General features: G+C 32.6%; 4 protein-coding genes across 5 annotated transcripts; 3 read left to right on the plus strand and 1 right to left on the minus strand.

Annotated features, from left to right (window-relative positions):
• The first annotated feature begins 882 nt into the window (after nucleotides 1–882).
• On the plus strand, nucleotides 883–4,287 carry LOC11411515 (uncharacterized). Its single transcript, XM_003602102.4, has 5 exons — nucleotides 883–1,280; nucleotides 1,357–1,421; nucleotides 1,580–1,755; nucleotides 3,306–3,414; nucleotides 3,742–4,287. Exons 1-5 carry the CDS (start codon nucleotides 974–976, stop codon nucleotides 4,048–4,050), a joined length of 966 nt encoding a protein of 321 aa, XP_003602150.2. The 5' UTR covers nucleotides 883–973; the 3' UTR covers nucleotides 4,051–4,287.
• A 2,568-nt stretch (nucleotides 4,288–6,855) lies between these two features.
• On the plus strand, nucleotides 6,856–11,366 carry LOC25489767 (serine carboxypeptidase-like 42). 2 transcript variants are annotated; one of them, XM_024778534.2, is made up of 10 exons: nucleotides 6,856–7,379; nucleotides 7,597–7,704; nucleotides 7,791–7,886; nucleotides 8,019–8,111; nucleotides 8,463–8,551; nucleotides 8,680–8,946; nucleotides 9,120–9,181; nucleotides 9,439–9,531; nucleotides 10,638–10,755; nucleotides 10,883–11,366. In XM_024778534.2, exons 1-10 carry the CDS (start codon nucleotides 7,127–7,129, stop codon nucleotides 11,063–11,065), a joined length of 1,362 nt encoding a protein of 453 aa, XP_024634302.1. In that variant the 5' UTR covers nucleotides 6,856–7,126; the 3' UTR covers nucleotides 11,066–11,366. The 2 variants fall into 2 exon arrangements, with proteins under 2 accessions (XP_024634302.1, XP_013461378.1); XM_013605924.3 differs by having other exon boundaries at nucleotides 6,857–7,379; nucleotides 9,048–9,181.
• A 1,049-nt stretch (nucleotides 11,367–12,415) lies between these two features.
• On the minus strand, nucleotides 12,416–15,015 carry LOC120579439 (translocase of chloroplast 34). The gene is made up of 8 exons (XM_039831661.1): nucleotides 14,880–15,015; nucleotides 14,646–14,763; nucleotides 14,253–14,360; nucleotides 14,026–14,150; nucleotides 13,664–13,928; nucleotides 13,182–13,250; nucleotides 12,919–13,080; nucleotides 12,416–12,826 (listed from the first exon to the last, which is right to left on the minus strand). Exons 2-8 carry the CDS (start codon nucleotides 14,751–14,753, stop codon nucleotides 12,665–12,667), a joined length of 999 nt encoding a protein of 332 aa, XP_039687595.1. The 5' UTR covers nucleotides 14,754–14,763; nucleotides 14,880–15,015; the 3' UTR covers nucleotides 12,416–12,664.
• Nucleotides 15,016–16,914: 1,899 nt separating this feature from the next.
• On the plus strand, nucleotides 16,915–24,173 carry LOC25489769 (vacuolar protein sorting-associated protein 45 homolog). The gene is made up of 13 exons (XM_013605926.3): nucleotides 16,915–17,173; nucleotides 18,264–18,465; nucleotides 18,618–18,697; nucleotides 19,321–19,548; nucleotides 19,844–19,969; nucleotides 20,080–20,160; nucleotides 20,262–20,403; nucleotides 20,541–20,719; nucleotides 21,545–21,700; nucleotides 22,002–22,109; nucleotides 22,456–22,577; nucleotides 22,784–22,915; nucleotides 23,435–24,173. The coding sequence occupies exons 1-13, from the start codon at nucleotides 17,084–17,086 to the stop codon at nucleotides 23,493–23,495; spliced, it is 1,707 nt and encodes a 568-aa protein (XP_013461380.1). The 5' UTR covers nucleotides 16,915–17,083; the 3' UTR covers nucleotides 23,496–24,173.
• Nucleotides 24,174–25,824: the final 1,651 nt, after the last annotated feature.

The following is a 25,824-nucleotide window of genomic DNA, read 5'->3' on the forward strand; positions in this document are numbered from 1 at the left end:
AAGAGAAGAAGGAAAAAAAAAGACAATTGCAAAGAAAATGACGATGAATGCAAAACTATTCATAGTCAAATTATCATCCTAGAATGTAACTACAGTCAAAGGAACATATGAGCAAGATCATGGATCAATGAAACTAAATTCTTCATTTGTTTTATTCATGCAAGCCCTGATTTTTTTCGTAGGTCCTAGGCCGAATTTTTTTTTTTCCAGAATAGTGTAATAAAATTTGACCAAGGAAGCATATAACATTGGTCGGTCCTTTTAAACTATACTGACCAAATATGAAGAATATGGTTCTCGTGTCATCGTGTTTGCAGATATTCATTTAGGTGAACCCGACACTTCCATCTAAGTCGATAGACAGACGACGATACTTAAAGTTGTCGCTCTTCTTGTATCTCTTTGGTTAAAACAATTTTTAATTTGTCTAACTGATCCTTCAAGTCAGATAGTTAGACATCAACACAGACCTTAAAGATATTAGGTTTCTCTCGATTGTAGTACATTATAGCTATCTTCATTTTCATATATATTGGATGAACATCTATGATTTTGTGGTGTGTATTTGCAATTGAACTAAACACACCAATTTATAGAAGGTTTTGTGTGTTATGAACCAAAAAATTGTCGGTGAAATATGGACCATACAAAAAATATTGTATTTGAGTAGTTCGAATTATATACTCTGAAACATAATAGACCCTCCAATGCTCAAGTTTTCCAACTGTATGAAAATGTTTCAGATTATATAATTTGAACTAGTCAAATACTATTTTCATATTATAAAATCTAAACGTGAATAAAATGTTCAAATCGAAGGACGTGCCAGAAGGAGGTGAAAAAAGAAATTATCTTTCATGATAGCATTGCTTTAGATGTATGGGACGAGCTTGGCCCATATGTATTCCCTCCAAATATAAATCAGTAATATTTTCATATCACATCACTCTTTGTCCTTTCTGAGAAAAACCGAATGGATTTGATTAAATCTTCAACCGTTCAACCGCGGCGAATTCCTCCATCATCGCCACTTCCCACCATTACTAGGTCTATGAATTGCTTCTATGTTCCTTCTACTTCTCGCTCTACAACCAAATTCTCTTCTCAGTTTTGTACTCTTCCACATACTCCAATAAAGCCCCTTGTTATTCTTCATGTCAAGAACAAAAATTCTGATTTTGAACCCTTTCTAGAACCTACCATTGCTCAAGAAATATCAGAAGACGAAGAAGTAGAAGTAGAAGAAGAAGAAGATGTTGATGATGTTGAATTTGAAGACGGTAGGTAGAACTGAACTACTATGAGTTTCTTAACTACTTTTTTCGATATACTTTAATTGATTTTTTTTTTATACAGAGACCGAAATGGATGAGGATAGCGTCGAGTTCTATGACGAAGAAGAGGAGGATAGTGTGCCCTATGTAAGTTTTGATGGAAAACTCAATTTTGCATACATATGTTACCCGCAATTCTTTATTTCTTACTATTTAGTGTGTATTAGTTTCGCATTTAGGCTATTTATTATGAAAGAAAATAAAATCAATTTTGTTGAGGAATGTGACTTTGGTTGTTTTTGAAGGCAGGTGATGGCGGTGCGGGTGGTGGAATTTCCCTTGCCGGAACATGGTGGGATAAAAAAGCATTAGCAATTGCTAAAGAGGTTACTATGTCTTTTGATGGTGACTTGCAAATTTATGCTTTTAAAACTTTGGTTAATTCCACCATTCAAGTGCGCATTGAGAAGCTTTCAAACAAGTAAGGCATCATCATTCATCACTATTTTGTTAGTTATTATTATGAGTAGTAGAATAGAAGTTCTGAGATTAATGTAAGGGTTAAATAAGTTTTCCATCCTAAAAATATAGCGAATTCTTATTTTAGTCCCTAAATATAAAAACATGTTTTCTTCCTCCCAAAATATTCCATTTTGTTTTTGATCCCCAATAGACATAATTTGTAACATAATATATGCACACGTTTGGATTGGACATAGTAGATAGACGTAAATTGGAAACATTTTGAATATAAATGGGTCATAACCTTGACATTAGCATGAATGCAAACCAGCTATTAGGGACAACAAATGAAACTGAAAATTTTGGGAGGACGAAAAATATCTCGTTTGTATGTTTAAGGACTAAAATCAAAATTTGTTATATTTTTATGGACAAAACTTATTTAACCTTAAATTTAATTATGACAGGTAATAATGTTTTTGAGGGGATCCTTGTTGGTTATTCTGTTTAATTTAATCAAATTCAATCCATTTTATCAGATTAAGTGACAAGCAAACGTGGGTTACCACTTACATCACCATATGTGTTGACATGTCTCTCAGTTTGTGAAATGTTTACATGATTCAGATAGTTGAACTTCCTTAAACATTTAGATAGTTTCTTTAATTATGTTATTTGATGATCATTATGAACAAATGCATATTGATTCTGAACGGTTTTTGATGAATCTTTAGCGGGTGTAAGTTTGAATTTGCATAACCAGCTATAGTAGGCAGGATATAATGCGTGCGTGTGCGTGTGCGTGATGGGTGATGAAATATTTGTGCTATATAACGAATTAACGGTATCTCTTTCTTTGGAAATAATGTTATACAGAGGTTTATCTATCTTCTGGTTATGTAATTCGCTCTTGTTGTTAATATTTAATTTAATTTGAGGTTTGTTTCCTTCATTCATATCTAGTACTATTACTAGTACTGGTATACTAGGATAGGGTGTTAGGCTAAATTTCAGAATTTAGAACCATTTGATCCTGATGTGGGTTTTTGTTGCAATTTTATATGTTAAGTACGTTCACTAGAAAAAAGATGTTAAGTTTAATTCAGGTTATTAGTATATGGTATTCTTCTGAGGAAATGAAGAAGCTTTTATCGTGTAATTTAAGTTCTGTTGGGCATATGGAAAGAAACCGACTATTGTCCTGTGGCACCTTCCCTCCTTAAGAAGTAAGAAAAAGTCCTGAGATTTTAAAATTATATCACAGGTTCCGAAGTGCTGCACCGGGTTGGTGCCTAATTTATCACAGATTCTGAGTGCAAACCTTTTTTGCGACGGTTAAAGGACTTTTTACCTTATAGTTAAAAACAGAAATGCTTTCATGCGCTGCTCAATGAATGAGTTTCTGGCATCTCACAACAGAGGCACTCATCAAGGATCAATAATCTGCATTGTTTTTTTTCCCCCTGACGCAATTATTTCATTTTTGCATAACCTGCTGCTGAACTGAAATTGCTATATATACATTGGATGTATGGTTAATTTTTGAATTCTGATTGCCATGTACAATAGATCTGGATCTCCCACCATGGAAGATATTGAAGCCTTTTCTACAGCTTACAGAGCAAAATTGGATGAAGCAGAACTTGCCAAATTCGTTCCTGAGAATTTAAGTTTGGAGGTAGCATTTCAAGTATCTTACTACATTTTTTTTTCTTATATAGGAGGTAGAGATATAATCTGTGATTATCATGATGAACAGTATTCGAGAGTGCAAATTATTGACGTACTCTTTCGTCCAATTGGTTTCACTTGTGGCTTAGGCTTTTTCACATTCCACAAGAAGCTTTTAATAATGTTTTTATATTTTAGAGCAAATGAACCATATGGTGTCAGGGGTCCAATATTGTTTCAATTAGTTTTTATATCTTAATGGATTGAAATTGTGATGTGTTATGTTCCTCAATATTGTTTCAATTAGTTTTTATATCTTAGATGTATTCCTCAGGTGTCGTCTCCAGGTGTTGAAAGAATCGTTCGGATTCCAGATGACCTAGACCGATTCAAGGAGAGAGCTATGTATGTGAAATATGTCATTGATGACGATGCAAATAATCCACCTGCAGAAGGTGAGGGTGTTTTCAAGCTTGAATCCTTCGACATGGTAACAGAATATTGCACCTGGAGTTTAGCAAACGTGAGAGTCAACAGAGAGAAAGCAGGGAAAGGAAGACCGCTGAATAAAAAGCAAAGAGAATGGCGTTTAAGTACTCCCTTCGATTCGTTACTTTTTGTACGGTTACAATCAGACATTTAAATGGTTTATTTTCCTTGACAGTTGAAAGTTAGATCTCCATCTTCGTCTATGTGTCTGTATATGTACACTCGTAACTCGTATAAGGATCTCACATTTTGTTTGTTGTTTTGTTAAAATGGTGAGACCCCTTCCTAGACCCTACATATGCGGGAGCTTTAGTGCATCGAGCTGCCCTTTTAATTTTATGTTTTCTTCTATCTAATACAACTTAGACATACCATAAGCTGCTGTTATTCATCATAGACTTGCTATTATTTCTACAACTTGCACATTCCAAAATTCAGGTACCAACTTGAGTGGGGATGTTAAGATAAGTTGAATATTATGTTAGGTGTAAATTTGGCATCTGTACAGCTGTGGGAGTATTTGTGTTACTGTAAAGTTACCAGAAGGATTACTTTATGTGGTAATGGAGTTTAAGCAGGAAGATATTCCATTCATTAAATTACTGTGTTGATTTATTAAAAGGACAGATTGCAGGTAAGTTTTGAATTTAGTGTTTGTAATTCCCTTATCTACATTTTTTTTTGAAAGGAATTCCCTGGTCTACATTCATACTCGAAATTATGTGATTTTTTGGGTCACTGCAAAACATATTATTCCCCTCTATCTAAAAAGTATTGAGAGTTTCTAATTGTTGTATTTCTAATGAAATTTTGATTGAAGATATTAAGCCAAATTAAATTGTGCTGACCTTGAACTCAGAATCAATTTAGATATGTTTTTCTGATACAAGGTATTACCAAATACTATTTTGGCTAAATTGCATTTTTAGTCCCTTAACTATTTAATTAGTATCGCTTTGGTCCCTTAATTAAAATTTGATTTATTTTGGTATCTTAACTTTCTCTTCTTACACATTTTGGTCATTTCCGTCAGTTTTAATTCAAAAACGTTAGGTTTTCTTCATCTTCTTCTCCTCTTCTTCATCTTCATATCATCTCCATCAACCTTCAACAACAAAAATTCAAGAAAAATTCCAGATAAAATGAAGAAAACCTAACGTTTTTGAATTAAAACTGACGGAAAGGACCAAAATGTGTAAGAAGAGAAAGTTAAGATACCAAAATAAATCAAATTTTAATTAAGAGACTAAAGCGATACTAATTAAATAGTTAAGGGACCAAAAATATAATTTAACCTACTATTTTTTAACAAAGATTATTCTTTTTTGAACAAGCCAAAATGAGATATATTAACAAAAGTTTTGTACCCTAGCACAAGAAGTGCCAAAGAAAACAAAACAAAGTTACAACAAAGTTTCGATCAAAGCAAAAAAGGAAAATAAAAAGAGTAAATCAGCCAATCCCCAAACAAGCAAAGGGACGTTGCCACCACATATGATAACCAAATGGAAAGCACACATTTTTTGCTTTCAACCACTTGAGAGATGTAATCTTAACCTTCTCAAGTAATTGCACTGTTGTTCTTGCTGTGTTAGTAAACAGTCTTTGATTTCTTTCATTCCAAAGAACCCAAATACCACAAAGCCAAATCAATTGAAGAAAAGACCTTCTTGGAGTATAACAACCTGAAGAATAAACAAACTGATAATAATGGTCCAAAACCTGTTGGGGGTCCACAGAAAACACACCAATCCAAGTTTTAATTTGTTGCCATAAGTCGCCAAAAATAGGACAATGAATAATTAAATGATCAATTGTTTCATTTTTTCCACATCCTGTAACGCATAATTGGGTATCATTAGTAACAACACCTCGCCGCACATAGTCACAAGACCAAATATTCATTTAGGCACGCTCACAAAATATTAATTCTATATTTTTTCTTTTAATTTGTTAAAAATAATCAAAATATTGGTTCTATATTTTTTGTGTTTGTCTAAGACTTTTTATTAAAGATGTGTCTAAGACTTATAAATATAAATATAGTCTTGTGATCATGAAAGACTCGTTCCTTTAACACAATCTTTTTTATTGATTAAAATTTATATAAATCTCATCAAATTTATATGAGATCGATATAATTTAGTGGGATTTATATGAGCTTTAACCAATAAAAAAAATTGTCTTATAAAGTGTATATTCAAGAATGTGTTGTCGATTTTCTCTAAAAAAAAAAAAAAAGAATGTGTTGTCGGTACTTATATTTTGCGAATAGACGCTATACTCACTCCTTCAAATTTATTTAAATCTGAGTCTTATTCAGAGTTGCATTTATTAATTTGTTGGGTGGTAAACTCTCAGTTGTCTATCGTTTTCTTTTAGCGATATAATGGATGTGAGAACAAGTAGTACTATGTCCAAAAGATTATCATTCGTGCAATGTTAAGAAAAATAAAATACTCAAAAGATTATCATTTGTTTAATAGATTTATTGTGACAGTTTTTGTAAACATAGACAAAGTCAATTCTAGATGAATTTGACTCTTTAAAGCAAAATTCTTGTAATTTTTCTTATGAATTAAATTTAATATATTAATTTAAATTATTTTTCTTTTTATATTTGGCCACCGTGTAAAAAATTGGCTAGCTTTGCCGCTGCAACCACCCTCTCCTTTTTTAAGCACCACCATTACCTTCTTTCTACTCTTTATACAAGCATGAAAGAAACTCTTGTTCACGTCACTTTCTTTAAGTCACTTTGATATTGACTTTTGAAACTTTTAAGTCCAAAGAAGTTACCTGGTCAACAAAGGTTCCTTAATTATATATAGAAGTAGTTGATTACAAATAAATAAATCACGTTAATATGTTTTTATATTCAGCACTTTCTTTTATATATATATATATATAAATGACAATTACGTGTGTATGTGAACTGGAATAAGGTCCATATTCAAAATTTGTGGGTTAAAAACTTATTCGTTTTTGAGAGAGAGGCTGTTATTTATTAGTTATTACTATTACCTTATGCAATTCTAATACTTATGTAAATAATTTCATTGCAAAGACTAAACAAGGTTAATGGTTCTGACCTTGCATGAAATTGTGTCTCCTGGTCAAACAAATAATAAAAATATTAATATTTACTATTTTTAATTTGGTGACATTATTTAAATGACTTCTCAATGAATATAGGCTGTGTTTCTTGAGAGGGAAATTGAGTTATTAGAATGGTTAAGTCTTGGTTTTTTTGGGTGTTGATTGTGGTGGGTTATGGGTGCTTCCTTGAGACACCTATTAGGGTAGAAGGGTACCCAATTGAAGATTTCATTGTGAAGTTGCCAGGCCAACCTAAGGTTGAATTCAAACAATATGCTGGCTATATTGATATAGATGTAAGGCATGGGAGAAGCCTCTTCTATTATTTTGTTGAGGCTGATCATGACCCTCACAAAAAGCCTCTCACCCTTTGGCTCAATGGAGGTAATAATTTGTTAATTATTGTAATACACCACCCCTTTTAATCCTTATTATGGGTGCTTATGAAATGAACTCTTCTATTACTATGGCTTTTCTAACAGTTGACACTTGAATGAACGTACCGTATACAAATCATCATAAATAAATTGTCATTTGATGGTGAGAAATTAAGCAACCTTGTTAATTTGGCGGAAAAAATGCAACCTTTTTAATTTTTTAGGTCCAGGATGTTCCTCAATTGGAGGAGGTGCCTTTACGGAATTGGGTCCATTTTATCCTACCGGTGATGGACGTGGTTTACGAAGAAATAAAAAATCTTGGAATAGAGGTTTGTATATGATTATGTGTATTTTTTATTATTGGAGAAATTAATTCTCACACACACATATATTGTCTTCCCTCCTCTTTTTATAGCTTCCAATCTCCTCTTTGTGGAGTCTCCCGCTGGAGTTGGTTGGTCATACTCAAATACAACTTCTGATTATAACAACTATGATGACACCTCCACAGGTATTGAATTAAACTTTATGTGAACTAATTTATGCGGTGTTTATCTATGGAAAAAATGAGAAAATTTATAAATGCAGTTTATTTGTTTTACCAGGCATGGACATATATAATTCCTTAATTTCTTTTTGACAGCTAATGATACACTTTTGTTCATGTTAAAATGGTACGAGAAGTTTCCTTCCTATAGATCAAGGGGTTTGTTTCTGACAGGAGAAAGCTATGCAGGTTCAATAAATTTATAAATCAAACCCTAATTTTAAACTAACTTATTGTTTCGAAACTCCAAAACCTATGTCATCATTTCTATCTGCAATATGCTCTTATATACGAAAAAGCTAATGTATTTGGTATAAAATTTGGTCCAAATACACTAATTTTTTCTTATAAATAGTATCAGAGGAGTATATATGTTATAAAATTATCAAACCCAATTTATTTTTACATTAGATGTTCGTTTAACTATTTCATTCTTTTTTTGTTTGTCTTTTTTATTTTTGTTAATTGTGTTTTTTTGCATTTGATCTCAACCTTGAACAATTTTTTTCTCTTGCTAACATTTATAATGCTATTATTTAGGGCATTTCATACCTCAGTTAGCTAACACTATTCTTGATTATAATGCTCATCATTCAACTGGTTTCAAATTCAATATAAAAGGAGTCGCTGTAAGATTCCATTCACGTTAAATCTTTTGTTAATTTACTCATAACTTTATATTTGTGTCACTTTTGGATCAATGTTGTACATTTGGTTATTGATTATTTATGTAACAATTTTCTTTGGCCTTTACTAGATTGGAAATCCACTTTTGCAATTCAGTCGTGATACGCAAGCAACATATGAATATTACTGGTCACATGGAATGATTTCCGATGAAATAGGCCTTACCATTATGAATGATTGCAATTTTGATGCATCTTATGATAACTTATCTAAATCATGTAAAGATGCCATGGTTGATGCTCAAGATATTGTGAGCGACTATATAGACAACTATGATGTGATTCTTGATGTTTGTTATCCATCCATAGCTGAACAAGAATTGAGATTGAAAAGAATGGTACTCTTTGCATATCATTTGTTTTGTTTTGGTGATGATATTTTTATTTTTAATAATAGCTTTATGCACTAATTAATTTTGTTATTTCATTATTAATTCAGGCTACTAAAATAAGTTTAACTGTAGATATTTGTATGGACTCTGAAATTTATTTTTATCTTAACCTTCCGGAGGTTCAGAAGGCTCTCCATGCTAACCGTACCAATTTGCCCTATCCATGGTCTATGTGTAGTGGGTGAGTATAAATAAATTATAATACATACGTTGATATAAATAAATATTCTTGGCAAAACTCAAGTCGTTTAAAATAGAGATATGATTAGAATAAAGTTATAAATAATTGCAATCGTCACCTTACATGTTGATTTTGCGAGATTGAGTTAAGACTATCTTCAAATTGACGAGCAAAGTATAATCTTAGTATTATAGTAAACATGTATTTTTTTTTTATTACTAATCAAATGACCGATATTCACTTTTTTATTGTTGTAGTGTTTTAAATTACAACGATGCAGATCACGATATCAATATACTTCCAGTTCTCAAACGGATAGTTCAAAACCATATTCCAGTATGGGTTTATAGGTAATTAATTTTTGGGTTAATTAAGTAAATTGTTCATATTAGAATTTTGTTTTGAGTAAATTACACTCTCCTCCCCTCTAAGATGTTTGAATTACACTCCCCTCCCCTCTTATGTTAAAATATACAATCCCCTCCCCTCTTATTCAAAACATATTAGAAAACTTTTCACACCCTCCCCTAAGAGAAGCTTGAATTACATTCATCTTCCCTCTTATAATAAAATCTACACTTTACTCCCTCAATATTTTTTTATTTCTAATAATCTAGCAAAAATAATAATAATCTAACACACTTCGAAAAAATTGTATTATGGGTCTATTTTAAATAATAAAAAATTGAATACATATTTTTCGCTATTTTTTATTCACAATTTCATGAACATGTAATTTTAAACCCTATTATAAAATGAAACAACCCAAAATAAAATTAAAATATGTAAAAAATGACTAAAGACATTAAATTAGGATTATTTAAAAGTTAATTTTATACTCTAAATTATAAAATCAATAGAGAAATATTAAAATTTAATTATCATTCATATTTAAATTATAAAGAAATGATTTTTTTTTTAAATGGTGGTTCAAAATTAAAATATATCATAAAAATATTTATTTATGTTAAATAGATTAAAGTGTAGAGCATTTTTAATTATTAATAGAGGGGGTTATAATTCAAACATCTTATAAGGGAGGGGAGTATAAATTTTACATTGCAAGTGAGGGGAGTGTATATTTTAACATAAGAGGGGACGGAAGTGTAATTCAAACATCTTTCAGGGGAGGGGAATTTAATTTACTCTTTTATTTTTAATCCTGAAAAAAGAAAAACACACTTTTTAGTTTTTGTAACATTTTTAAATTCTAAAAAGGATTTGTAACATATCCAAAAATGTTACCAAAGGTGTACCAAAAACAAAAATATGCTACTTTTTGCGTAGTTACAATGATATATCATTGTAGATGGCGGTTGGTTGACTGTTAAAGAATAAAAAGAACGAAAGTGGGTGGTTTGATGTAGAGGAATTTTTTAGAGACAATATAAGTTGTAACCAAATTATGTCTTTTTATTTTTTTTGTTAAAAAAATGTCTTTTTAATATTATGACAGTGGAGATCAAGATTCAATTGTGCCATTACTAGGTTCTCGAAGACACATTCGTGAACTAGCTCATGACCTGAATTTCAACATTACAGACTCATATAGAGTTTGGTTCCATAGAGACCAGGTGTGTTTGTGTGCGCACGAGTGTGTGTATTAGTAACAATTTAACCATTTTCTACATGAAAAATTATTTTAATTAGTATGGTTTACAATTTTATTCACTTCTAATTTCCAAATTAATTCATGTGTAGGTTGGAGGTTGGGTAACTGAATATGGAAATTTATTGACTTTCGCCACCGTAAGAGGAGCAGGTCACATAGTACCTTATGCGCAACCTTCTAAAGCATTGCATCTATTCAGTTCCTTTGTACGTGGCAGAAGATTGCCAAAAACAACCCGACCTAAAATTATTGATGAAATTACGTATGAATAAATGGGATATGAGTCTGCCAAATCTATATATCTTATTTAAGTGTATGTTCTATAGTCCAAATGGTTCGTATTACTTTGTTGATAAGTTAAAAATCTATTAAAATAGAGGAAAAATAACAAGATTCAGTGTATTATTTGTTCTTCGGTCTTTATTCAGTACTATATATGAGAGAGAGATTGTGATTGTTGTTGGTGCGCATACTACTGTCAAACGATCGATCACAATATGTTGTGATTGTTCCTCTCTCTTTGGCATTCAAATTATTGAAGCAGAAAACAAACTTAGATTAGAAGGTTGCAAAGATCATTTCATGGGAGTTTGATTACTTTAGGGTGATATTCTTTTTAACAATCGTTGATTTGCATGCAAAGTTGTCTTCTATTTGGAAACTTATTAGTCATTGACATCTGAAGCCAAGTATTTTACATCTATCCCAATGAACTCCGAATTTTAATGTTAACTCTAACACTCCCAACTCTCAGACTAGGCCTTATTTTGCATGGTCTCTACATGCTGGGAGGCTAGAATGTCAAGGTGTAAGATAAGGGACTACTACGGGACACCTAACACCACCTACACCAGGTGGGTCTTGCAATTGTTGTGGCGAGGAAAATAATATATTAAAGAAATCACACTAGACATATTGTTGGGTTAGCAGCATGCCCTCCAAATTTAGTCAATTTTCATGCCTTTCAACCATTTTTTTGCTTAAATGCAAAGACGGCATAAATCAATAAATTTAGAGAATCCAAATTCCTAAGTTAAAGCTTCTTTTGATGCATATTAACAATCCAAGAGGCATCAGCTCAAGGCCATGGTCCGTGGATTATCCTCGTTTAGTAATACAACAGAGTTCTATAATCACCATTCAAAATATAAAGCAACTGAAATATCATTTCACAGATAGATTCCAATTAAGACCCATAAATCCTCAAAGAATAAAACTTGGGGATGGTTTTAACAGTTAAAAGGGTATTTAAACAAACCATGATAGTGGCTGCATCTAGTGCTAGCTTAATACATCAAATCCTATCAAACTGAACTACGCAAAGCAAACAATTTCTCACAAAACAAGCCATCCTCTAAATCACAGACAAATTCCTATGCCGCACACTAATAGGGATTGCAGTACATGAAAACACCAACTAAATTGTTAGATATAGGACTCCTAAGGGCAGAAGTTATAGAATACTAGTTGTTTATTTAATAGTATTATAAATTAGTAATTGTTACTTATGTGCAGTAATTGCTGGCTGCAGTAGTTGCTGGCTACTAAACTTCAATGTAACTGCTATAGGAGGGAATTAGTCTTATAAATAAGATGCAGAGGAAAAGAAAGGCATGCAGGGATTGGGATAAAGGACTGGTATGGACTATGGAGAGACCAAGCTCTCGAATTCTTGGAGGGGAGAGAACCAAGACTCTCGAATTTTTTGGGATTATATTGTAATATTACTATTAGTTTATATTTTGATATCAGTTCCTATCATAAATTCAATAAGAAAACATAGACAAAAAGGACAGATGTGTCAGCAATGATGGCTAAATCTTCATGGATTTTCACGAAAAGGCAAACATGCACAACTAAGACAGACCATCTTATTTCCGAACACCTGCACCACGCTTCTCTTTACGCGTATTTTTCTGACCACCTTCACGCGTCTCTTTCTGAACACCTACATCACGTGTCTCCCAAGAGGGCTTTTTTTCATTAGCAACGTCGTTCTTGATCAGTGCTTCTATATTCATGATAAACAAGAACTGCAGAGAGGAAGAATAAGATAAACAAGAGGAAGAATCTCCTGACGTTTATAAACAGAAAACAAGATATGCCTCAAAGTTCAAAAGCTTACCTGTAAAGCAAATATGACAGGAATCCATAGTTTTCCTCTTTGATTTGGATTTGGTCCTTCAATCAAATTCTTGTCAACAAAAATAGACTCACTTTTGTTCAATGCAATTTCTGTGATTGTTTGGACTAGGTGAGGAATCCAAGCAATCCCACTAGGAAGAACCTGTCACCATGCACACATTTTCTCAATCAGATTACGCAAGATAAACGGGCTGATAAAAGAGGATATAAGGAAAGGTGAATGGCACGAAGCAAATCTCCAACCTTTTCATCTGTTTCATTTTTGTTGCACCTCCCACTGTTCTCGATCAAGACAACAGGAATGGCAGAAGCCTATGGTTAAGAGAAGGGCAAAATACAAGCATGAAAATTATGAATTACACACACAATGTTTGTGAAAAGCAACAAATAATAATTAACATCAACATTAAATTGAAACAAAAGATAAACAAGAGAGAACCTGGACATAACCCTGCTTTTAAAGGAAGTAATAATAAATATATAATAGATTTACCATTCACAAATAAAGTAATTTTCACAATCGCACAATGCTCTACAAACCCAACCCCTGATGAAAATTACTGTATATATAATCAACCAATTGGCCAACCAATGTATACCCATTCAAGGATCATAGATCCAGGAACTAAAGTCCAGATACTTCGAATCTGGTGCCTTAACAGTTTTAATTTTTTAGCCTGAGATGTATTTTTTAAGGATAGGATAGATGTTAGATGGACAAATACCTGAGCGGCATCCTTCTTTAAGTAGGCACCTGGTTTTATAATTTGTAACAGAGCCTCGGATCTTTTTGAGAAGAATTCATCATAAGCCAATGCATCCGGTGGAGAGAACTGGGCATGTGTGAGTGCTATTATAGCCTTGTTCCATATTCCTTTGCCAAAACTATCAGTTATAGCTTTGGCGACTACCTTATCCAAGCTGTCTACTCGATACGCATCTAAGCGGTCCACATAAAGCAGAACATCTATGGTCTTGTCCAGAAGGAAGCTACAAAGAAAAAGGGTAAAGAGAAAAAACAATATCAATACCCAAAAAAAAATAAGATTCACACGCGGACTGTTGCATGCCAGACATAAAAGCATACCGTTTTATGATATCAAGCGCCGTATCATTGATGTACCCCCCTTCAATAAGACCAGGAGTATCGATAATGTTCAATGTAAAACCAGCCCTTGCTCGTGACACCATAACAGGTCTTTGCCCTTCCGACTACTCAAGATGAAAATAGTTTTTTACAACACAAGCAAACATATCAAATTAAAAATCACCACTCTGCAAACCATCACAGGAAAGTGCCAATTCATGATATACCTGAAAGGGACTAATCGCCACCACTCTTTCCCCAATGATAGAGTTCACAGTTGAAGACTTTCCGACACCACCTTTCCCCATCACAAGTATGGTCAAGGAGTTCACATCCTATGTCGAAAGAAACAAACACATTGTGATAGTTGGTACCAAGCAAGGGTTTAAATTGCAGGCAAAATATAAAGGATTTTGAGGTCTCCAAAATGGAATGGCAACCACAATTTCAAGAGCATTAGCCTCATTTTGCCACGATTATAGGTTAACCGCAACCCCCAATTTAAAAGCATGGTTGGTAATGCGCAAAATTGCAATCAAATACTGCATATACAACTATAATTGAAGTAAAATTGTTGTTATGAGTGCAATAATTCAAGAGGTTAAGTAAAAAAAATAAACCTCTTGCTTAAGTTTTCCCAAAAGTTCAAGCAACTTGGTTTGCGTAGCAGGAGCAAATGTATTGATTCCGGACCACTCACGAACTTGTTGTTGTTGTTGAGATGACATAATGTTTCCACTAATTTCATAAACAGAAGATAAAAAAACATGAATTAATGCATATTCTAGTGAAAACTAATTAGTGATGAAGAATAAGAAATTAAAAAATTGAAAGAGAAAGGAAAAGTGGAATACCTGAGGAAGTGTTTGAGAGAAAAAAACAATAACAATGATGGTGATGGCGTTGTAAATAGAGAAGACAACTTATCTGTAGGAAGAACGAGAAACAAAAAGGTACGTGAAAAAGCGAGCCTGATATTTGAAAATAGTCTCTTACCCCACTTACACTTTTGTGATGATTTGCATACGTGTCACATTATAACTGAACTAATTTTGTAATTTTTGATCCTGCAAAAAATTTTGTTTTTGAAAATAGTCCCTTTGTTTTTTAAAATAGTCCCTGGAAGGACTATTTTCAAAATCAAAAACTTTTGCTGGGACCAAAAACAATTTTTTTTTTACAGGGATTAAAACCAAAACGAGCCATATTTGCAGGGATTAAAACCATATTTTAGCCTTTTTTTAATATCATATATATAATTTTTATTACTTAACACATTTATTTTTAAATATTTAAATATATTTCAAATTATTTAAATATAATAAATGTATTTATGAATTCAATCAAATTTTTTTATTTCACAACTTTTATTTTATTTTTATGAATTTTATTTAACTAAACTTGCTTCACTATTACAAATTTTATGTAAAATTATATATTATATGAATTATGAGCAAAGTAAAAAAAAAAAAAAAAAAGTGGACAAGAAAATTTAAAAAGCCATACATGAAAAACGTGGTTAGTTTAAGAAGATAGTGGGTAGTTTTTTTTATTATAATAAAATAAAATTAAGAAAAGGTTAAAATGAGAAGAAAGTATAAAAAGCTACAAGCTATGAGCTAAAAAGCTACTTGGATTAGCTTTTTAAAAAACGCTATAAGCTAGTGAGAAAAGCTTTTTACCAAACACATCTCATTTTATCAAAACAAGTTTATAAGCTAGTTCAACAAACTATAAGCTAGTTTTTTTGTGTTACCAAACACAACCTATATGTGGGATAAATCGTCGCTAACATGAGATTAAAAATTTTGATCAAGATTTGTCATCGATAAATGTATAGAAAAAATATGGGATAAATATGTGTGACTCTCAAATATAATTGAAAACACGAGATTATGATTTGTGATTAATGAATGCTCTCTTTGTATTTATTAAAAGTTGTTTTCAAATTTTCATACATATTAAAAAATATAGTTAAATTACGTGATTTTACAAATAAAAACATATGATCAAGATTTATGATTGATAAATAAATATAAAAAAAAAAAAAAAAAGCATGAGACTAATATTTATGGCTGATAAATATAAAATAAAGAGAAAATAACATGAGATTGATGTTTGTGTGCTAAAGATAATTTGGACTAAGGGTTAAGTTTGAGACACATTAACTAGGTTTAGGTATATATTTTATTGAGCAAAAAGTGTAGAACTCAACTTATGATGCATAGAATGTGCGAGGATATTTTGATTTATGAAGTTCTACTTGTTTCACATATTTTTCTACATTGCATATTGGTGTCGCAAATTGCTTGAATGTGCAATAGAGTTCATATCTATGCACTATTTCAAAGGTTTTAGTAGATGTTTTTAATTTTCCAATACACCCACACAAAATTTGTGAGAACATTGAGACCTTTTTTCTCTAACCTTCAAGATTCTTCATTTTATACCTTAAATTTTGAGTAACCATGACAATTTCAAGCTTTAGAGAGGTAAAATCTTGTCATAGTGCATTTTCATTGAGCCATCTTCAATGATTTGATAAGATCTATTCTCCACTATTCATGATTCATTCTTCAATATATTTTGTTTCTATCAATGATGTGACATCTTATCAATTATTCCTAATACTTAACCGATTGAAACATAACAAGTCAACACAAAAGTCAAACTATCTTATTGTGCAACTTCTTCGATTAGACTAAGATAATGAGTAGTGATATTTAATTGAATCTTGAGTGTAATGTATGTAGGATGTGGGATGAACTAGAATGACTTACCAATACTTTAAAATTTAACCCCCTTACTTTAAAAAAAAATTATTGATATTTTAAAAAAAATTAAAAAAAGTAGTGATATTAACGAGTAAATTTAATGTAACTAAAAAAAATAAGGAAAAAGCAAAGAGGTCTAAAACGGTGCGTTAAGGTCTCGTCGTCCTCGGTCGCTGGTGGTGGATCTGAACTAGCGAGTTAATTTCCTCAACTCTGAAACCTTATTATTCTTCTTCTTCTCGACTTGCACGCGCTGCAATTGAACTTCCTTATCGATTCACAAGATGGCGCTGACATCATCTGCGCGTGATTACATAAATCGCATCTTACAAGACATATCTGGCATGAAGGTTCTCATCCTCGATTCTCAAACGGTATGATCTTCGACAATGCTATCAAATCCTATCAATTTTTCACTCACAATCAAATATCACCTATGCTAGTTTGAATTATGATTCTTTTGTATCACGATTAAATTGTAATTGGGGGTGGGGTTGAATGTTTTTGAAAGATGAAAACGCATAATTGCCTCTGTTAATTTCTTACGGAATTTGATTCTGTCTAATGTCATTATATTCAAGCTGGTGCTAGAGAGAGAGAGAGAGAGAGAGAGAGAGAGAGAGAGCGAGAGAGGGAGGGAGGGAGGGAGGGAGGGAGGGAGGGAGGGAGAGAGAGAGAGAGAGAGAGAGAGAGAGAGAGCACCCATCGTAGAAAGAAAAGATGGTGGAAACTCAACTTAGGTACTTTGGGCATGTTGAGAGAAGACACGGAGATTTTATAGTCAGCGAGTACATCAGATATAGAGTAGTCAAATCACTAGAGACAAAGGAAGACCTAGAAAAACTATAAGAGTAACTATTAAGAAAGATCTAGATATTAATGTGTTGGATAGATATATGATAGACATTATGGTGTTGTTTGATCCATGCAGCAAACTCTACTTAGTGGGATAAGATTTGGTTGTTGTTATTGGGTTATTAGTAAATTATCATTGTGAGTAGGTTTGAATGTTTTCTGAAAGACGAAAATACTTCATTGCCTTCGTTAATTTCTTACGGAACTTCATTGCGTCTGATGTTACATTGTTTTCTTTCGACAATGGATGGCAAGAGGTTGCAGGTTTTAAACTACGACTCTAAAGTATGGACTTTTTTTTTCCATTTATGTTTCAAAGGATTAGGGAAAATATTTTGAGGCTCCTTTTTTTTTTTGAAGAGGCCAAAATATTACGAGGCTTCTTAATTTTGCTAGTTATAATGGGTCGATCAATTATTAAGTTATAATGTTGATATGTGCTTGTAAAGCTATCACCTGTGGGTTATATTGGCAAGATGCCAAAGAATTTTGTTTCACTTCATCAAATCCATGAATCAACATACCATAGTAACTTGGTGGTACCTCGATTATTTGATTTTTGGTTGTTGTTGATAAGGAAATGCATTTTTTTCCCTCAAACTTTTGCAGGTAAGTATTGTGAGTGTTGTGTATTCACAATCAGAGCTTCTTCAGAAAGAAGTATTTTTGGTAGAGTTGGTTGATTCGATTTCCAAGTCAAGCGAACCAATGTCACATCTCAAGGCAATTTACTTCCTTCGACCTACATCAGAGAATATCCAGTATATGCGTCGTCAGCTGGCTAGTCCTAGATTCGGAGAGTATCACCTATGTAGGTTCTTTAATTGTTTTGCTTGACTCTTAGATTAGATATAGTACAATTCTTCCTTATGAATTGAGTTTGTAATTTTTCTAAGTTCTCTAAGTTAATAGTGATTGTCATCTATTCTTGAAGACTCTCTTTAATCCATTCCGAAATTACAGTTTTCTCCAACATATTGAAGGACCATCATATTCACTTACTTGCCGATTCGGATGAGCAGGAAGTTGTCCAGCAAGTTCAGGTAACTGCTTATGGGGTGCACACTCTAATTTTAAAGTTTGTAGTCTGTATGGACTTAGGAACTTTGATATAACCATTTTATGATATTTAAACTTCTCACTAATTTAGTGATAGTAGATGCTTTTCCAACCCTTATATATTCCGTCTCATTATTTTTGTCGTTTAATTAAGGTGATGTGCACATTTTAAGAAAATCATTAATTACATTCGTTTCTATTGTAAAATAATCTCCTTTGACTACATTGTCCGTACTGTAGTAGGAGTTTGGTGGAATGACTTATAATTATTAATATAGTGTAGTGGAGATGTAAATAACCAAGGGTATTATAGGAAAAATGTAATTGATGCTTTCTCGATATTCTAAAGTGACAGATAACAAAAACCAGTTTATAGTATCAAAATAATATTATAAATTCTCATGAAACGTGTTCCAGATAGAAGGGTATTCTAATTCCTCATAATTATGACCTTTTCTATTTACTGTCTGGTTCTTTATCTGATAGATGACATTTCGCACCGTTGAGCTTGAAGCTTTGGACCCCTACCCTTTGTGTTGCAATCTCAAATGATGGGTTTTGTGTTGCAAAGTTTAATTCTGATACATTTGTTGCCCTGATCATCCAGGAGTACTATGCAGACTTTGTTGCCATTGATCCTTATCATTTCACTTTCCACATACCTTCAAACTACATTTATATGCTCCCAGCTGTCGTAGATCCTTCAGCATTGCAGCGTTTCAGTGATCGGGTTGTTGAAGGTCTTGCTGCTGTTTTTTTGACATTAAAACGGAGACCAGTTATTAGATATCAAAGAACATCCGACATTGCAAAAAGAATAGCACATGAAGCATCCGTGAGTTCAAGCCACCTTGTCTAACTTGTATTTTGTGGTTTATTTTAAATAATTGATGTTGCATGTTAGCTACTTGGTCAATGGTTTCTACAAGTTTAAGCTTTTATACTTCCATCATTTCTATGGTTCTGAATTCCATAATGCACTGGGAGTTTCTCTGAGTATATGCATACATGAATCCAATCTATTTGTTATTTGGCTGGCAATTTGTGCACTGCAACATGCCATCTTATATCATTAATGACTGTGCTGGCATACATTGTGAAACTAATTTACTTTATTGTGTTTGAAATAGAAACTGATGTACCAAGAGGAAAGTGGTCTTTTCGATTTTAGACGAATGGAAGTTTCTCCGTTGTTGTTGGTGATTGACAGGAGGGATGATCCTGTAACCCCATTGCTAAATCAATGGACCTATCAGGTACCAGTCAAATTAACACAAGTTTAGTGCTTACTAACAGGCTTACAGCTGAGTGATTTCATAAAAATATGCATATAGGTGATGCTCATTTGTAGTGTTATATTGTACAGGCTATGGTTCATGAATTGATAGGAATCCAAGACAACAAAGTGGATGTCAAATCCATTGGTAAATTTCCAAAGGACCAGGAGGTTGGATACATTTCTTGCACTGGGTAATATGTCAGAAGCATATCGCAGTCTTGTTTTTGTGCTCATTGAAAAGTAATTTTTTTTACTAATCCTTGTCGCAGGAGGTTGTTCTGTCATCGGAACAAGATTCCTTTTTCAAAGCTAACATGTATGAGAATTTCGGAGATATTGGTATGAATATCAAGCGACTGGTTGATGAATTTCAACAAGTGGCAAAGAGTAATCAGAACATCCAAACAGTAGGTTTGTACTTTTTATTCTGTAACATTTCAGCGTACTTAAATCATTTCAGTTGTTACAGTTATGAACTTTAAAACTTATTTATACATGATAATACATGGTATTAACACTTTCCGATTTCATGATTTAACTCTTGGCAGAGGACATGGCTAAGTTTGTTGACAACTACCCTGAGTACAGAAAAATGCATGGGAATGTGACAAAACATGTGACTTTGGTAACAGAAATGAGCAAGATAGTTGAAGAGCGAAAACTTATGTCAGTTTCACAAACAGAACAAGAGTTGGCTTGCAATGGAGGGCAAGGAGCTGCTTTTGAGGTATATATTAGTCTTAAATATTTGAAATTCTCCTTTGGCTGTTCTCAAAAATCAAGTTTTTTATGACCATCAAATAAACTAAGAAACATACCAGTTATTTACTACTACCAATTTCAGTAATGTCACTATGTATACTGCATACTGTCTAATTTCTGAATTTACTTGATTATATCTAATTATTACCCCACCAGTAAAAACCATTTGAAGGAACGGAAAAAATGGGAGAATCCTTTCAAGCTTTGCAATGTTTTTTGTAACTTATTTTTCGCGTGCTCTGCACATGGTACTTGCTGTAGCAACATTTATTGGGGGTGGTTCTGGGAAAATAGAAAGCTAACCTAGAGTAATTTTTTCATCTCAGTGCTGATATTTGTTCGAAAGGATATGCCATCCTTATTTTAGTTATTCTGTTATCTGTCTTCGTAAACTCTGTTCCCTAGGAAATTAATATTTTGATTAATGAGTTATTGTAGCTACTCTGTTCTCACTTAGTTCTTTCTTTTTGATGCGGGACTTTTTACTCACTATGATTTTCCAACAATATATGAGTTAAGGATAAGGAACCGCAACAAAGTATAAGAGTAAACAAATCCCTGAATAATATCTGCTATTAGTTTCACCTAACTAATAGTGCATGTTTAACACAACAAATTATTTGTTATGTGAAGCAGTCTTATTTTTATCCAACCGACATGTAAAAATGTAACTCTATTGTTCCCTGTTAATTGTTGTTATATATACTGGTAGTAACAGTTTTAAATTAACGAAGTTAACATAAGATCGAGTGATAAGTGATAACTTTGGTCTCTATATACTCATTTACAGGCGGTGACCAATCTACTAAACAATGAAAGCATATCAGATATGGACAGACTACGTTTGGTCATGCTATATGCTTTGCGATATGAGAAGGAGAGCCCTGTTCAATTAATGCAGCTTTTCAACAAACTGGCTTCCAGATCTGCCAAATACAAACCTGGGGTAAATTTAAACTGCTGTCTTTCATCTTAAATCCACATATTCTTATGCATGAATTCCTGAATGTCACTTAGTCCTTAACGAATGTTATCCAATTTTAAACCTTAGATAAATTGTAGTGGTGGTGAAGTTATTTTGGGTTGTATTGTCTTGTCATATCTTCAGCTTTGGGTTATAAAGTAGAAATTTGGATTCAATGCGATTGATTAATTTATGAACAGCACTTTGATGGATGATTTTGCTGCTTTTGATATGGCTACATGAGAAAGTTTCTGATACTGATATCTTCATTGTGGCACAACAGCTTGTCCAGTTTCTTTTGAAGCAGGCTGGTGTTGACAAGAGAACTGGTGATCTTTATGGAAATCGAGATCTAATGAACATTGCACGTAACATGGCTCGTGGACTGAAGGTCTGCATTAAATTAAATATGCTTTTTATCCTTATAATATAATATTGGTAAAATTTGATTTGATCCTTATAAAAAAATTATTCGTTTTTTGTCTATATTTAAGAAAAATTGTATGTTTTTAGTCCCTCACTGGCTCCTTACATGGGACTAAAAGTGCAAAGTTTTTGTATTTTTAGGGACTAAAAAGGTATAAAAACTGTATAGGGACCGGAATCAATATTGTCAAACTTTACAGGGACCAAAACCATATTCAATCATCAAATTATTTATTACGACTACTGTAGCATCATATGCTTGATGATGTGAGTCTTGAATCTCAAAATACTTGTTTTGAGTTTTGCTGCAGGGTGTTGAGAATGTTTACACCCAGCACCAGCCGCTTCTGTTCCAAATCATGGAAAGCATTGTCAAAGGACGGTTGAGAGATGTAGACTACCCATTTGTTGGGAATCACTTTCAACAAGGAAGGTTCGTTGCTATCAAATATAACCTCTTCATGTAATTTTATTTGTGAACTTCTAGAGGTCTTGTGGTTTTATAAACCGATGATTTATATCCAAATTCGTGATGCCACTACATTGTTGCCTGTTTCTCCATGTTTATTATTATTGTTATCATTATCTAGAACTGTGGAATAATCTGAGTTGTGAAACTGGTGACTGTATGAAAACCAGGCCCCAGGACGTAATTATCTTCATTGTTGGTGGGACAACATATGAAGAGTCACGGTCTGTTGCTCTACAAAATGCCAGTAATACAGGCGTTCGGTTTATACTTGGTGGCTCTTCTGTGCTTAATTCTAAAAGGTATGATTAACTCATAAAGATAATCTAGATTGGATTAGTGAAAATGTTCATTTTTCCTTTCAAATTGTACTTTCACTTTGGCATGCTAGCAACAATGATATTTCTTTTTGGAAATTGATAGTTCCAGGCTATTGACAAAATTTGAAGTAGTCATGGTATGGGCTTAATAGAGCCTTTTTCTGATTTTATTTTCAATTTTACTGCTAATTCCAAAAATGTCACTTCATTAATACTTACTTATACAAGAAATGGTAAAATGGCATGGCATTTTGTTGTTTTCACCATTTCTTTTACAAACTTTGAAAAGAATAAACAAATGAAAACTGTGACATTTTAAAATTATTTGAAAAATCATAAAATAAAAACACAACAGTTTTTCAACCCAAATAAGTTCTTAGTTATTTTGGATGTTGTATGAAGTTGGTCATTGTCATGGTTTGGGCGATAAAGTTTATTGGGTAGGTCTTCAATGTTCCTTGATAGAGTCCTAGAACAGAGGTTTAATTTTTGAATTTGCAGGTTTTTCAGGGACTTGGAAGAAGCTCAGAGGGTAGCTCGTTCTAGCACTTCTGTTGTTTGAAGTATATCCTGGCATATTTTGCATCATGAGGACCATATAGATATAGTTTTTACAGCTTCAGGCTGGGAATTTTAGTTTTGGACCTATGTATATGTATAAAAAAAAACTGCTAAAGGAGTTCGATGTTGGGATATAGACTCAGTACTCAATCCATTGTTGATCTCGAAGACAATCACCAACCATTGATCAATTTAGGTGCTAATCGGCTCCTTGCAATTGAGTATGATTCAAGATCGAAATATGAGAACTTCAAGAGCAAGCCACCCCATGCATGACTCGTCCCTCACTTTTCTTCGTGGGAAAAAAGTGCACATGAAGCATATAGGTACAATGAAAGAAACCTTTTGATGCCAAGTCTTCCATCATCTTTTGGCTAATCTAGTATCAGGTTTTTTTATTGACATTGGCTGATGAAAGAACAATTTTGTATAAAATGCCCCATTCTTTTGTATACTAAAAGACATTCCATTTGTAGATTCACTGCTTCATAATTTTCAAGTTCAGATTGTGTGTCTGAAATTTGATTGATGTCATTTTATTGTAATGCACAGTTGCAACGTTGATGGCATTATGTATCTGCCGGGGATTGTCTTGTAAAGATGAGTACTGTTGACTGCAATATTGTTTTGTTAGCGACCATATTACTTGTTGTCTTCATGGAATAAATTTGGGTATTAATTTTTTTCATCGATTAAAATAAGGCTTAATTGCACTTTTGGCTCCCTATGTTTCAAGAAGTTGCGATTTTGGTCCCCTAACTAATTAAAATACAAAACAACCCCCTATGTATTGGATCTTTGGCAGTTTTGGCCTCCTAACTAATTAAAATACAAAACAGTCCCCTTTGTATTAGATCTTTGGCAGTTTCTTTTTATATTTCCTCCGGATTATCAATTTAACATGTAGGAGTTATTGTCTCAGATGAGGAGTTTTAAAACACTTTTTAACTGGTTCAAGAATTGATTCAAGAATAAATATTCATATTATTAAAGATTATTCAAATATTCTTGCATTATTCATGCCAACACTGATAATATTACATTTATAACTGCAAATTAACAAATAACTGAGCAATTTATAATAAATATACAGATAGGAAACGATATAGTAATGGAGGAAAACAAGAATTTATATGATAAATATATCAGACTATTGGATTGTTAGGGAACAATGGAGGTGTAATTCTTATTCAAGTTATGTACAAGCAACATGCAACTAATATAGCTGCCTTGTTTTGTGCCCTTTATATATGTCAAAGTGCATGTGATATGCTCCTTTTTCTTTTGATAAAAACGAAACTTTCGTTTCGTTCAATAGAACATTATTTCATTATCGTGCTTGCATTGAGCTACTCATCCTTTTTCCACCTTTTCCATGCTTCTGTCAATGGAGCAGGTTCTTGAATCAGTGTTTTAGAGAGAAATGAGAGGAAGAAGAGCTAGAATCAGATTTTCGAACACAATTTTCTTCCTTTTTTTTTCTCTCTTTTTTATTTTTTTTAATTATTTGTTGTTTTTTTTTTCATTTATTTAATTCTTTAATTTATATGTGGCTTTATTTATTTATTTTTAATTAAAACAATGCACACGTGGCGCCTTTGAAGTGCCACGTCAGCGTTGACCGAGTCAAAATTGGTCTAGGGGGCCAAAACTGCCAAAGATCCAATACATAGGGGGCTGTTTTGTATTTTAATTAGTTAGGGGGCCAAAACTACCAAAGATCCAATACATATGGGGCTGTTTTGTATTTTAATTAATTAGGGGTCCAAACTCACAACTTCTTGAAACATAGGGGGCCAAAAGTGCAATTAAGCCTTAAAATAAATAATGAAAGGAAAATATTAAGCTTAATTTCACTTTTAGTTCTTTCTATTTTGCCATTCTCACGAAAATATTCCCTCTAATTATAAATCGAATGTTTTAGCCCCCGGTTTTTACTATTGTTCCTATTTTGGCCCCCAAAAATGACCATGTATTACTTTTTCATGACACGGTAGTTAAATTGATGATATGTCAAATTTTTTAAACTTCTATTTTCCACATCATTAAACCATTATAATTTATCGAACAATGGAGAGATAAAAGGAAGAAAGAGGATAATAACATCATGTGAGTATGAAATTTGTCTGATCAATGGTCATTTTAATTAGGAAAAGTCTCTTCTTAATCGATGTTTCAAGAGGATAACAACCCGATAATACTTCATTTCTCTTGACAAAAATGAGAAGTCAGTTGTGCATTCATCAAATTAAATTTTTAAAAAATAAGTTAAATTCAAAAAGCAATAGTATTTTATAATGACAGGTAGCAAACAAAAATATTTGCACTAC

The sequence above is a fragment of the Medicago truncatula genome, chromosome 3 (genome assembly GCF_003473485.1).
Source record: "Medicago truncatula cultivar Jemalong A17 chromosome 3, MtrunA17r5.0-ANR, whole genome shotgun sequence".
NCBI lineage: Eukaryota > Viridiplantae > Streptophyta > Magnoliopsida > Fabales > Fabaceae > Medicago > Medicago truncatula.